The sequence below is a fragment of the Triturus cristatus genome, chromosome 8 (assembly GCF_964204655.1).
Source record: "Triturus cristatus chromosome 8, aTriCri1.1, whole genome shotgun sequence".
NCBI lineage: Eukaryota > Metazoa > Chordata > Amphibia > Caudata > Salamandridae > Triturus > Triturus cristatus.
Window position 1 is genome coordinate 48,502,861 of NC_140591.1, and position 12,385 is coordinate 48,515,245.

At 42.9% G+C, this 12,385-nt stretch overlaps 1 protein-coding gene across 1 annotated transcript in view; it reads right to left on the bottom strand.

Moving 5' to 3' along the window:
* Positions 1 to 705: 705 nt before the first annotated feature.
* Positions 706 to 12,385, bottom strand: part of LOC146800026 (uncharacterized) — a 139,092-nt gene continuing 127,412 nt past the window's right edge. Inside the window, exon 5 of the mRNA XM_085623699.1 lies at positions 706 to 3,176. Within this exon, the coding sequence (XP_085479825.1) occupies positions 1,849 to 3,176 (1,328 nt within the window). The 3' untranslated portion in view covers positions 706 to 1,848. The remainder of the gene's footprint in view (positions 3,177 to 12,385) is intronic.

Genomic DNA, 12,385 nt, shown 5'->3' on the forward strand with positions numbered 1-12,385 from the left:
TCCCATAAAGGTGGAGGTAAATTAAAATTACCTTTTAGGTGAGTCATTTGATGTCTATCTAGACGTCTTTTTGGTTGTTTTAAAATTCACGTGTGTAGTTTGGTATCATGTGTGTGGTGTTTTGAAGGGAGTCAACAATGGTTGGACTATATAACGAAATTGACATTCATGTTTGTTTTCTATAGACACTGGACCGGAAAGCAGCTGGAGCCACTGTCATAAACGACCATAACAACTAAGTATGGTTTTTATTCCATTTTTCACTAACTTTGTAGCAGAGTGACAACGTTGGAGGTCCTGATGAATGCCGCGAACTCATAGTCATTTGGCAGAAACATGTTGACCATGACCATTGACGATTAGGACATTATTTCAGTCCTTTATCACTTTCTTTTTAACCCTAGCCCATGGTGACATTTATTAAATTGATCTTTGTCACCCAGTAGCTAGTTTTAATACACTTTCTGTTCTTTATTTGCACTCTGCCCCTCACTCCCATTGCCTAAATTGGTAACCTTATAAAACACCTCACAGTCCCCTCTTCTTTTTTCGAGAGTTGTAGCCCACACTGTATACCTTGCGGTTGCAGTGTGTAAAAGGGGACCCAATGATGAAGCATGTCACCTTTGGGTGAGTGAGGGTTCTCGTCTTTAAAAGAAAAGATTCCCTTCTCGTTTCTTTTTTTGTCTATTTTTCCTTGGTTTACCTTGGCTATTAATTTGTATTAGCATCTCATTACTTCTTGTGAGAAATATAGTTCGGAGTGGTGATGTGGATGCGCCTATTCACTCCAATTGTTATGAACCCTCTAGTATGATATACTGCTCATAATCTCACAGGAGAAAAGCGGTTCAGCGTGCAGGGGCACTGTATGCAATAAACTTCACAATGGCAATAAGAAATCAAAAGTAATGAAGTGTTTTAATAAAAGGCTAAAAACCTTTCTCATTGTAAACACACTTTATTATGCGGACTCCTGGTCTCATTTGGCATATACTAATGATGTACACTGATGGTCTTATCAGCTGATTCTACAGAAGTTACGTCTTTACAGCACTGCACAGTTCCAGAACTCTTGATTTTTACTGTCATATACCATTGGTGTATATTGAAGGTACGTATCAGACATTTTTACACTAGTTACGTAAGCACTGTACTGCATTTTATTAGGAGTACCATTGGTTTTATTGGTGAATAATAATGATTTTTATTGGTAGTTTTATGATGTTGCAATGGTTTTAAGTAACTATGCAAAATAAATAAACTTGAACTTTCTCCTTGTAAACGGTTTGCTTGTTGCATGCACCTTGCAAATAAATGTTTTGGGTGCAAAGTGAAGGTGTTGGTTTGGGGTATATTTTTGAGCCACAGGTCAGATTTATCTTTTGAGTATTTCTGTTCTCGTTCTCTCTCCAGTGCAAGAGCCTCACTCTGGTCAAGATTTTTGGATCCTTTACAAGACTTTTGTGTTGATCAAAGCTTAACCTGCTTTTTGCAGTGTGATGGAGTAGTTTCTAACAGCTACCCATACTGGCAATCATAATGTCACTCTACACAATAGCATGGGTGACAAATGTATCAATGAGTGCTAAGCAGTACACATCGTGATAATATCCTAGCGACTCTGTACTCGCATTAAGAGCCCACTGATAATGAGACGAGACATTACGCATGCTGCTTCCTTTTCTTTTGTCGCTGTTTTCTGTTCCTTTCTTTAAACTGCCAATAAGGATTTTTTTAAACCTACTTGCTGCATTTAAAGTCCTCCCTTTCTGCATCAAATCTTTTGCCACTTTTAAATCATTTAGGGAAAAGTCTCCTTCACTTGGTGCATGTAATAAGCCCCACCTATGTGTGGATTCTCTGGTGCTTCACAAGACTTTTCTTTTGAGTAAACCTTTTGTCACACTCAGTACAGTGAAAAGGCTTCAACCCTGTGTGGGTTCTTTGATGACTGAGAAGATCACGTTTTTGAATAAAGCTCTTCTTACATTTGGTGCAGTGGAAGGGCCGCTCTCCTGTGTGTATTCGTATGTGAGCTAGAAGGTTTTGCTTAAAATTAAAGCTCTTCTCACACTTGGTGCAGTGAAAAGGCCTCAACCCTGTGTGGATTCTCTGATGACTGAGAAGATCACGCTTTTGAAAAAAGCGCTTCTCACACACTGTGCAGTGGAAGGGTCTCTCTCCTGTGTGTATTTGTAGGTGAGTTAGAAGGTTTTGCTTCCAATTAAAGCTCTTCTCACACTTAGTGCACTGATATGGCCGCACCCCTGTATGTGTTTTTTGGTGATCTAAAAGATGACGCTTTTGATTAAAGCTCTTCTCACACTCGTTGCACTGGAAAGGCCTCACCCCTGTGTGGACCTTTTGATGTGATAGAAGATTTCCCTTTTGAGTGAAGCTCTTCTCGCACTCTGTGCATTGAAAAGGCTTCTCCCCGGTGTGGATTCTTAGATGAGTAAGGAGATTTTGTTTGTTCTTAAAGCTCTTCTGACACTCAGTACAAGGAAAAGGATTCACCCCTGTGTGGATTCGTAGATGAGTTAGAAGATTTTGCTTCCGGTTAAAGTTCTTCTTACACTCTGTGCAGTGAAAAGGCTTCACCCCAGTGTGAATTCTTAGATGAGTTAGAAGATTTTGCTTTCGGGTAAAGCTCTTCCCACAATCAGTGCAGTCAAAAGGCTTCTCCCCGGTGTGGATTCTTAGATGAACTAGAAGGTTGTGCTTCAGATTAAAACTCCTATCACAGTCAGTACAATGGAAGGGCCTCACCTGTTTGGGGCTTCTTTGGCGCCTTAGAAGATTGTTCGTTTGAGTAAAGGTATTCTCACCCTCAGTACGTTGGAAGGGTCGAGCCTGTGTGTGGATTCTCTGGTGCCTCAGACGATTGGACTTGTTAGTAAAGTTCTTTTCACAGTCTGTGCAGCAAAATGGCCCCACCCTTGTGACTGTGCTTTGATGCTGCAGAAGAAGCATCTTTCCACAGATGCTGCAGTAAAAGGGTCTCCCAAATGTATGTGATCCTTGATGACCTAGAAGACATGACATCTTAGTGAATATATTCTCACACTCCTTGCAGGTGAAGCTTCTCTTACTCTTAGGAATTCCTTGCTGTCTCTTCAGCGGGCATATACATGATGCGTTCTCACTCACACTTCTTGACTTGGATCGATGAGCTGCAGAACAAAATTAAAAGTCAAAAATCTTATAAGGAGCATGATTTATAAAAAGTAAATGGGGGTATTATTGTTCATTAAAGGATGTCAGTTCTTTTACAGTAAGACATTTGGTAGGAATATTGTAAGCTGTCCTTGACTAGACAAATATTGTGCACTTCAATGGTATTAAGTGCCATCACTACAAGAGAATGTCACGAAATCCAGCAACAGGAAAGAGTAACTCAGTATAGCACCTACTATCACAGGGCCCTAGCAATATAAATGTTAAGAATAACATGGCTTATATTTCATGCATCAAATTGTCAAAGAGAAGAACTCTGCATCATCTGGGCCATGCTCTGCCCAACGGCCCTAGCTCACAAGCTCATCACTTCCAAACCCACGTGATCAATTAGTTACAAAACTCCTCATAATAAGCAAACTCAGGTGTGATCTTTTGTCAGCTGTAATGTTAATATTCCCCATTGTGCCCATACGATGCTTCTCTGGATTCTGCTCTCAGAAGTCTCATAGTCGTTAACAGACATTTTTCTTTTTTTTTTATAATATATTTATTAATTTCACCATTACACAGTTAGCACAATATAACGCATAATCTCCGATAGTAGATTTGGATCCTCATAAAATTTTACATACAGTGAATTAATATCGATACACATTCCAATATCACATACAACAGATTTATCCGGGCTTTCCCAGCTTAACCCTTTTAACCAATACCCTCCTTCCATTTTATTATAGGGTCCCATATCCTTAGCCCCAGTTTCCTTCCTGTTCTACCTTTCCGAGCATATATATTTTTCTCCAAATTATAAGTAGACAATAGGTTAGTAAGCCAGACTTGCATTGTAGGTGGGTTTTTATCCAACCAGGCCCTGGCTATGCAGAGTCTAAAAACTGCCATTGCCACAAAAATAAAATCTCTCTGGATAATGTTAGTATCCGTAACAATTCCTAGCAGTATTTCCGGGGGGTTTAAGGTAACTTGAATGTCCAGGGAGGCATCAAGAAATTTTCCTATATCTTTTAACACTGTTTGTAATTGCGGACAAGCCGCAAATATATGGATTTGATCTACCTCAGGGGAACTACACCTTGGGCATGTAGTGCCGGCGGTGCCCCCCCACTTTGCTATTTTTGCTGGAGTAAAATATAACGAGTAGAGAGTTTTATAGTGCTGTGATTGCAGCGGCGCTGAGCAGAGGAGAGTACGCCCTCGGTCCAATGAATCTTTAAACCAACTGGGCTCCCCTGCCAGCTTGTCTGCCCACTTTGCCATCTGCTTATCCAAGTCATCTGGTTTACCTGCTAGGAGATTCGCATAGAAGCTCCTAATGGAGCAATCCCCCCCTAACCTTATTTTCTCCAATATTTCTACCTTTTCAAACCCATTCCTTCCACCCTGTTTATCACCCAGAAAGCTTCTTAACTGCAAAAATTTGAAAAAATCCCTCCTGTCTAACCCAAAAGTATTTACTAAATCCTTAAATTGGATCATCGCCTCCGTGTTCCTCAAATCTCCAAGCTGTACTACCCCCTTCTCCATCCAAACCGCCATTGTAATGTCCCAAAATATCTGCTTTGGGAAGGAGACATTTTTATACAGTCTGGTATATCTATTGTATCTGCCCAGGCCAAGGTTTTTCCGCACTGCATTCCAAATCTTAATTGCTGCTTGTACCGTCTTGAACCTGGTTCTTTTATAGTATGCAAAATCAATACATTTAAGAAGGGAATTCTCCACCTCAGGTCCCAACACTATAGCGTATATTCTAGATGAGTCATTTCGTGTTCTGCCATCGATGCCGCCCCCGCCTATTATCCCACGCATGTATTGTAATGCAGCTGCCCAGTAATACAATCTGAAATCAGGGGCTCCCCAGCCTCCTCTCTCTCTAGGCAGAGACATGAAGCGGTATGCCCTACGAGTCTTTCCATGGGCCCAAATAAATCTATTTAACATATTTTCAAGCTCTTTAAACCATTTCATCTCAAGCCATAGCGGTATTGTCCTAAAAAAATATAAGAATTTTGGCAGTATTAGCATTTTTATAACATTGATACAGCCCATTAAAGTCAGATGCAAATTATTCATTCGAACCAAGTCCGTCTTAACTTTTAGCATTAGGGGCGCCAAATTCTTCTGTACTAGTGACTCCAAATCTGCTGTAATTGCAACCCCCAGATATACCGCTGAGTCGGTGACTCTTTGATCGTTGAAGACTATATACTGGTTACATATTATTTGTGTTTTAGAGCTATTTAAGCTATACCCCGATACCTTCCCAAATCTTTGTGCTTCAGACTCAATTTCTCCTATGGCCATGCTAGGGTTGGGGGTCAAAATGGCCACATCATCAGCATAGGCAAGGGACTTCATTATACTTCCATTCAATCTAATTGGAGGGATCCTTACGTTATTATCTATATTCCTTATCAATGGGTCCAGGTAAAGTGCAAATAATAATGGGGAGGATGGGCAACCCTGTCTGGTCCCTCTTCCAATACTAACTGCTGCTGATTTACCCCTATTGACTCTTATCTTTCCTGACGGATTTTTGTATAAAGTCTGCATTGCGGTTGTAAAGCTATTCCCGAAGCCATTCCACTTAAGTATTTGCCATAGATATTCCCAGGAGACCCTATCGAACGCCTTCTCAGCATCTAAGAAGAGCGCCGCGATAGGGTCCCCCAGGCCAGCCGCCGCATCGAAAGCTGTAATTACCTGTCTAATATGTTGTGTGGTACCTTTACCGGGAATAAACCCGTGCTGAGTATGGCTTACCAAACCCTCTATTACTTCTGCGAGTCTTATTGCTAATATCTTAGAATAGACTTTTGTGTCAGCGTTCATCAATGTAATAGGCCTGTATGATCCTGGGAGCAGCGAATTTTTTCCTTTTTTTAAAATGACGATGATATCTGCTTCCCCCCATGAATCGGGGATCATATCCCCTGTCTGTGCTTCCAACATAACCTGAAACATATCCATTCCAAGAACTTCGTAAAATACCTTATAAAACTCGACCGGGAGTTGGTCAGGACCGGCTGCTTTACCCGATGGCAGCATATTTAGTGCCATATAGAATTCCTCCAAACTAAAGGGAGAGTCCAATCTATACTTTTCTTCCATAGATAAAACCGGAGGAATAATCTTACTAAGATAATTTTGAATCTCCCTTATAGACGCTCCCTTGTCCCTCGTGTATAGCTCTTCGTAAAATTTCCTGAACACTTCCCTCACCTCGATTGATGCAGTGACCCTAGTTCCATTCCTATCCCTAATCTCCTGAATATCTGATGCTGCTAATTTCTGTCTAGTGCGTACTGCTAATAGACGGCCTACCTTGTCGCTTAGCTCATAAGCAGCTTCCCTCTTAGTTAAGTAGTTCTCTACTGCTTTTTTTGAAGTGCATTCTGTCGCCTCTGCTCTGAGGACCGCTAGTTTTAATAAATGTGCTTCTATTGATACCTTATCTCTTATATCCCTAACCAATTCCTCCTCTACTCTTAATATCTTTTGGTAAACCTCCTTAATTTCCAGCCGTGTCTTTTTTTGTGATGAGAACACATAGCTCATCGTCTCACCCCTAACTCCGGCCTTAAAAGCATCCCATACTATTTGTGACGGAGCCGTGCCTTTATTAATTTCCCAGTACTCCTTAATCCAATTAGACATGTAAACCCTGTATCCCTCATCCCCCAGCAGGGCTCTGTCGAATGTCCATTGCGTATCCTTTCGCCTTACTTGCCCTATTCTAATCGTCAATATCAATGGACTATGGTCCGAGATGATACGAGGTTGCTTTTCTATCTGCGCCTCTGGCATCAGGGAAGATGAAATCAAAAAATAATCTAATCTGACAAGCACCTTGTGAGGGGCTGAGTAATAGGTACTACCATCACTGCCTAAGTTTAGCTTAATCCATGGATCCCTTAATGAGTTGTTCAACACCATATCTGTGAGTGCCTTATGGGTTCTCTTTTTTCTCCCTGCGTATGTCCCTCCCGGATATAAAAATGAACTACTGGGATCATGGATATTAAAATCGCCACAGCATATAATTGGCTCGGGCCATAATGCCAACTCAATGTCCAAAAATTGAAAGAGTTCGGGATCGTCCTCTGTTGAACCATACACAGAGACTATAGTGCATTTTTCCCCCTTAAATTTTATTTCGACGATTACCCACCTCCCCCATTGATCTTCCTTTTTCCTTATCACCTCCACGTCAGTGGATCTTCCTAGTATCGCCACTCCCCTATGCTTAGTCCCTTGCTTTGTATTTGCTAATACCGCAAATCCTAGGTGGTCCAATAGATAGCCCTTGCATGCTTCAACATGAGTTTCTTGAAGACAAACCAAATCCAGCTTTAGCGTCCTAAGTAATGCCGCCGCCCTAATCCTCTTCCCTGGGTCGTTGAGTCCACAGATATTAATGGTAGCAATCCTACAACTCATTAGGACCCATCATAGGTTCTATCCAGCAATGCATACCTTATTCTATCTATTGTTCTGTTGTGACTTGTAAAGTGTATCTGATGATTTTGATTATCATTTAGACTCCACCTTATAGCAAATCTGTGTTGTGCACTATGAATTCCGTGCGTGTAGTATTGTGCTCTCCTGTGTTGCTTCTTGAACCCTACCTCCCTTTTTTTTCCATTTTTCCCCCTCTTTTTACCTCCGAACTCCACCCTCCCCACCCTCCCCACCCTCTGTCCTCTGTCCTCCACCCCCCTCCCTGCATTTACTGGCAAATAGGTCCAGAGACCTATGTGCAGCCGCACTAGCTCGCGGCGAACGCTCCTCACTCTCCCCCCCACACCTAACCCCTAGCTCATCCTATACCCCACCTATGTGTCTTTAACCTAACTTATTTAATCTTTTGTGTGTATTAACTCCTTAGTAGAATAAACCAATCTGGGAGATACCTATACCTAAAGTCTTCCTCTCCTAGTCTATAAATCTCACCTAGTGACTTTCAAGCTTTTAGCATTTAGGATTTAACATTTTTATCTTATAATTCTCAGCCCCCTTTCTGCGATTTAATTTCCTCCAAAAACTGTTGGGCCTTAATCTCAGAAAGAAAGATACTCATTCTGCCCTTGAAGACCACCTTTAACCTCGCCGGAAATAAGAGGAACGCCTCAGACCCTAGTGCCTGAAACGGTTTGATAAGCTGTCTGAGTTTCCATCTTCTTTCTACCGTTACATGGCAAAAATCTGGTCTAGCAAAGAATGTGGTTCCCTCATATGTTCTTTTCTTATCAGGTCTAGCCTTATTTATAATTTCCTCCCTGAGCAAGAAGTTCCCCACATATACCAAAATGGCTCTTGGAAGTGGGAGTAGGCCTGCCTGGCCCTTGGCCCCTTGGTTTTTCCTAACCGTAAAGGGGAATCTGTGGGCACGTTGGATCTCTCTTTCCCATTCCCACTGTGATTCAGGGAAAGCTCCCTTAAACAAATTAACCACAAACTGCATAATGTTGTCCCCCTCTTTCCCTTCCGCCACCCCCAAAATGCGAATGTTATTCCGCCTCTGACGGTTTTCGAAGTCTTCCAGTTTCCATTGCAAATCACTAGTCAGTTTTTCTTGTTCCTGTTTGAAATCCTGCAGACCCCCAAGATCATCCTCTATTTTCCCAGTCCGCTCCTCTACCTCAGTCACTCGCTGGGCAACCCCTTCATAGAGTTTATTGACCTTCTTAAGGGTGTTGTGGATTTTCTTTGTGGCTTGTCTGGCCCTCCGACTTTCCGACCTTGCCTCCCCTTGCATCTGTTTGAGTGTAGCACAGATCGTGTCAAAAGGGGCCAGGTACTGTGCAGGAATGGGAGTATTATCTAGGGGCTTGCCCTCCTCCGCGTAAGACTGCGACGTTGCAGAATAGTCCCAGTCTAGCTTCTTCCCCTCTACTGTAGGTGATTCAAGTTTTCCGCCGTACCTCTTGCCCCTTGCCTTTCTCTTTTTCTGTGTAGCCTCTTTCATAGAGAAGTTTGAATCAGAACTTATTTCCCTGTCTGACTCCCCCTCTTCTGATGTGTCATCAGTTGACTGGGAGATGTCTGTGTCCTCATTCAGCGAAAAGAAACATTCCCCGTCGGCTGAAGCTCCCTCTTTTTTCTCTGGGCCCGCATTTTTAACATCAATAGCCGACATAGGGTTTTTTCCTGTTGAGTTAAAGTCATTATTTGCTTCCTTGCCCCTTTTCCTGCCCATCTCAGCTTCTAATTGAATAAGTGCCTCTAACATGTCCGTACTTCCAGATACCCCAGGTGCAGATGAACACTTACTAGAATCTGGCATCAAGATTTTTTTAGACCCCTTTGTTACTTCCACCTCACTGTCATTGGGGAATATAGGTTGTAATACCTTAGAGTCTGTAATGCCTGCGTTACCTTCTCCGCCGTCCCCGTAGCTGCTGGCGAGTGCTGCCGTCGAAGCTTGTGGTTGCTTAGCAACGGGCGCCTCCGGTGCGTCCTCGAGGACGCTCGTAGTCACGGTTCGCTCGATTTGCTCGGTGTCCGACTCAGGCTGCAGAAGGGGACTTTTCCTGGCTGCGAAGACTTTCGTCAAGGTAGACTGCCTCAATGTTGCGTCTTTCCCCTTGTTCTCACCCTGAGTTACACTTGTGGATGTATCTTTGCTGAAATTCTCCGGGACTTGTCTGGAGCGGGTTCGATCGAGGCTATCTGGCCCCGTTGAGTCTGTTTTCCGCTGCACCTCGGCACACTCCGCTTTCTCCGTTGTCCGAGGTTTGAACACCTTTTCATTTTTCTTCATCTTTTGGGGTAATATTGTTTTCCGTATTGCACCTGACCCTCGTCGTTGTATTCCCGAGGGTGGATCGCTACTACTTTTCTCACCTTCTCGCTGGGTCTTCGCTAGATCGGAATTTGAAAGATTTGTTTTATCTTTCTCTTTATCCTTGAGGGCTTTTACCAATCGCGCTGGCATCCTCGTCAATTGACCCCGCACCGTGGTTTCCCACTTACTTAGTCTTAGAGCAAACCGTGTAAATTGGGTTTTAGACGTGGGATATTTTAGCCAAAAGCTGGTTAGTCCTGCCTGTAACCAAACAGTGAAATCCATAGGATAGGTATAGGGTATACAATCTTCATCCACTAGCCATCAGGTGTATCAGGGGAGAGAGAACTGGAGCGTCTTCTCACCACAACCTCACGGCGGCCATCTTGCCTCTCCCTTAACAGACATTTTTCTGATGTGTAATTTATGTACTTTCTGAGGGAAAGGATTAATACCTGTAAGTACTCTAGCAGATCTTAAAGAAGTGGGGTCGTTTATGAACTTTCCTTTAGAATTGTTTATAAACAAGTGTCTGAAAATCTAAGAGCCATGTCCATCTAGACAGAATCTAGGACACTCTTGACATCCAAGATGTGCAACACCGGCTCAAAAGAAAAGATCTATTTTATGTAAAACTATTTTGGTCAGTTTAGATCACTTCATAAGTAATGGAGTTACTACGCAGATTCGAAAAAACTGCTGAGAGAACAATGGAGGCAGCAAAAATCTGCAGCCAGAAAGTCAACTGCCTCATAGGTGAAAAACCTACCCGAATAGGTGCATCTTTAGGAAGTTCGGAATTGTTAGAAAATTGTATTTAGAAGGAAGAGGAAGCAAGTTCCATAGGGAAGAACCCTGTGCATGAAATGCACTACGCCAAAAAACAGTAGAACATTCATCAGGTGAGATGAAGTTTTGCGTAGCTAATTTTAGGCATGTGGTCAGCTAACATGGTACCAATAAGTCAGTACGACCACAGGATGCTTATCCCAGTAAAGCCTTGTGCACAAGACAAAACATCTTGAATTCTGCCAATTATCTGGTTGAGAGCCTGTACAGAGACCTACGAGAGGGGAAATATGCATAGTCAAATACAAGTCAAAGATGAGAAGTGCTGGATGGTTTGAATTTTGGAGATTGGCAGAAGTGTTCCCAGTGTGAGTGATTATTTGAGACAGAAGCAATAAAGGCAGAACACCCTGATGTGCAGCTGGAAAAATGCAATTTTATAGACTATTCACATGTGGAATCACCAAAAAACGAGCATTGTGACGTCCAGTTTGCAGATACTTTCACAGGGCTATTGTTTGGTTGCAGTTCACAAGGGGGAAGCAATCCTATGGAGAATGTAGGAAGCTTCCTCTGTATATTGTATGTCACTAGGTGATTATACCGTGCACAGAGTCCAGGAGTTCTTCAGAAGTGTACTGGGCTCAATGTAAAACCCAAAGTGCTCTATTAGTGAAACTGTGGGCGAGCAGACTTTTATTGCATAACAATGACTAATAATGGACACACGACTCAAAAAGGAGATCCACACCAATTTTAGAAAAATATGCTTTTTTGAAATATTATATTTTAAGACCAAGATCTTCGCAATAAGGTAAGAACATTTTTAATTAAAAATACTTTTCACTTAAAAAAGTTGACAGTGCAATTTCTAAACAGTTCAATGTTATCCTATGGAGGAAAACAATAATGCGGTTAAACAAGTAAGTATCACACTTACAATTTCAGTCTTCTGGACCCAAGGTCAGCAAGGGGCAAAGGTAAGGTGAGTACCAAAACTGCACCACTAGCGGCACTGAGACTGAGGGTGCTCGAAGCCACACTGCTTGCAGGTAAGTAAATCGGTTGCAGGGGCCAATCTTTGGGGTTAGGTCAAGCACGGGGGGACAAAGCAGCATCAAACATACACCACCAGTGGCACAGGGGCAGCAGGGTGCAAATTCAGAGTCAAGCGCCCAATGCTTTTCAATGAAGATTCTGCTTTCAACAAACAGGCTGCAGGCGTCGCACCAGAGGTTGCAGGAGGAAGAACAACAACAGCAGAAGTAGAGATGTAGAGGGTCATAGGAGCACCGTTGATTCAGCTCAGCAAGGTGCAAGGGCTTCAGGTGCCTTTAGACGTCGGAGTCTTCATACCGGAGCCAGTCGCGGTCAGGGGGAGCCACTGGATTCAGGAAGCAGGCATTGTCGAGGGATCCAGGTGGGGTCAACCAATGCTGAATTCGAGGCCAATATCGTTGGAGAGACTTCACTGGACCGGTAAGCCACTCAGACTCAGGCGGTGGGCGTCGGGTGCAGAGTGGACAGGAGTTGCGGTTTCTGCTGGATCCGGAGTCCTTGTAGTTGGATTCTTCTGGACAGGGCCACTGTCCTCAGGAGATCTGGTTG